Below are 269 nucleotides of genomic sequence, written 5' to 3' on the forward strand. Positions count from 1 at the left end.
GCGCTCATTCTCGGCTTTCTCGGGTCCTCTGCGGATAAAGAGGAATGGGATAAAATTAAGCACTTGTTTTATGCCGACCTCAGGACACCCAAACGGTTGTGCTCCGCGTTTGCGGATGATAGGGGCATGCAGATGTTTTGCCATAGGGGGAATGAGTTGCCGATTTGGAAGGTGATGAGTTGCGGTGTCGACGAAAAGGGGGATATTTTTGTGTCCTATTCAAACGAGTGGAAGTCGTACGAGAAGCACATATTGCTGGAACAAGATTT

General features: G+C 48.3%; 1 pseudogene across 1 annotated transcript in view; it reads left to right on the forward strand.

Annotated features, from left to right (window-relative positions):
• The first annotated feature begins 256 nt into the window (after positions 1 to 256).
• Positions 257 to 269, forward strand: part of TEOVI_000128600:pseudogene — a 988-nt pseudogene continuing 975 nt past the window's right edge. Inside the window, exon 1 of the mRNA in view lies at positions 257 to 269. This exon is cut by the window's right edge and continues 287 nt beyond it. Within this exon, the coding sequence occupies positions 257 to 269 (13 nt within the window).

The sequence above is a fragment of the Trypanosoma equiperdum genome (genome assembly GCF_001457755.1).
Source record: "Trypanosoma equiperdum strain OVI genome assembly, contig: ctg_33, whole genome shotgun sequence".
Taxonomy (NCBI): Eukaryota; Euglenozoa; class Kinetoplastea; order Trypanosomatida; family Trypanosomatidae; genus Trypanosoma; species Trypanosoma equiperdum.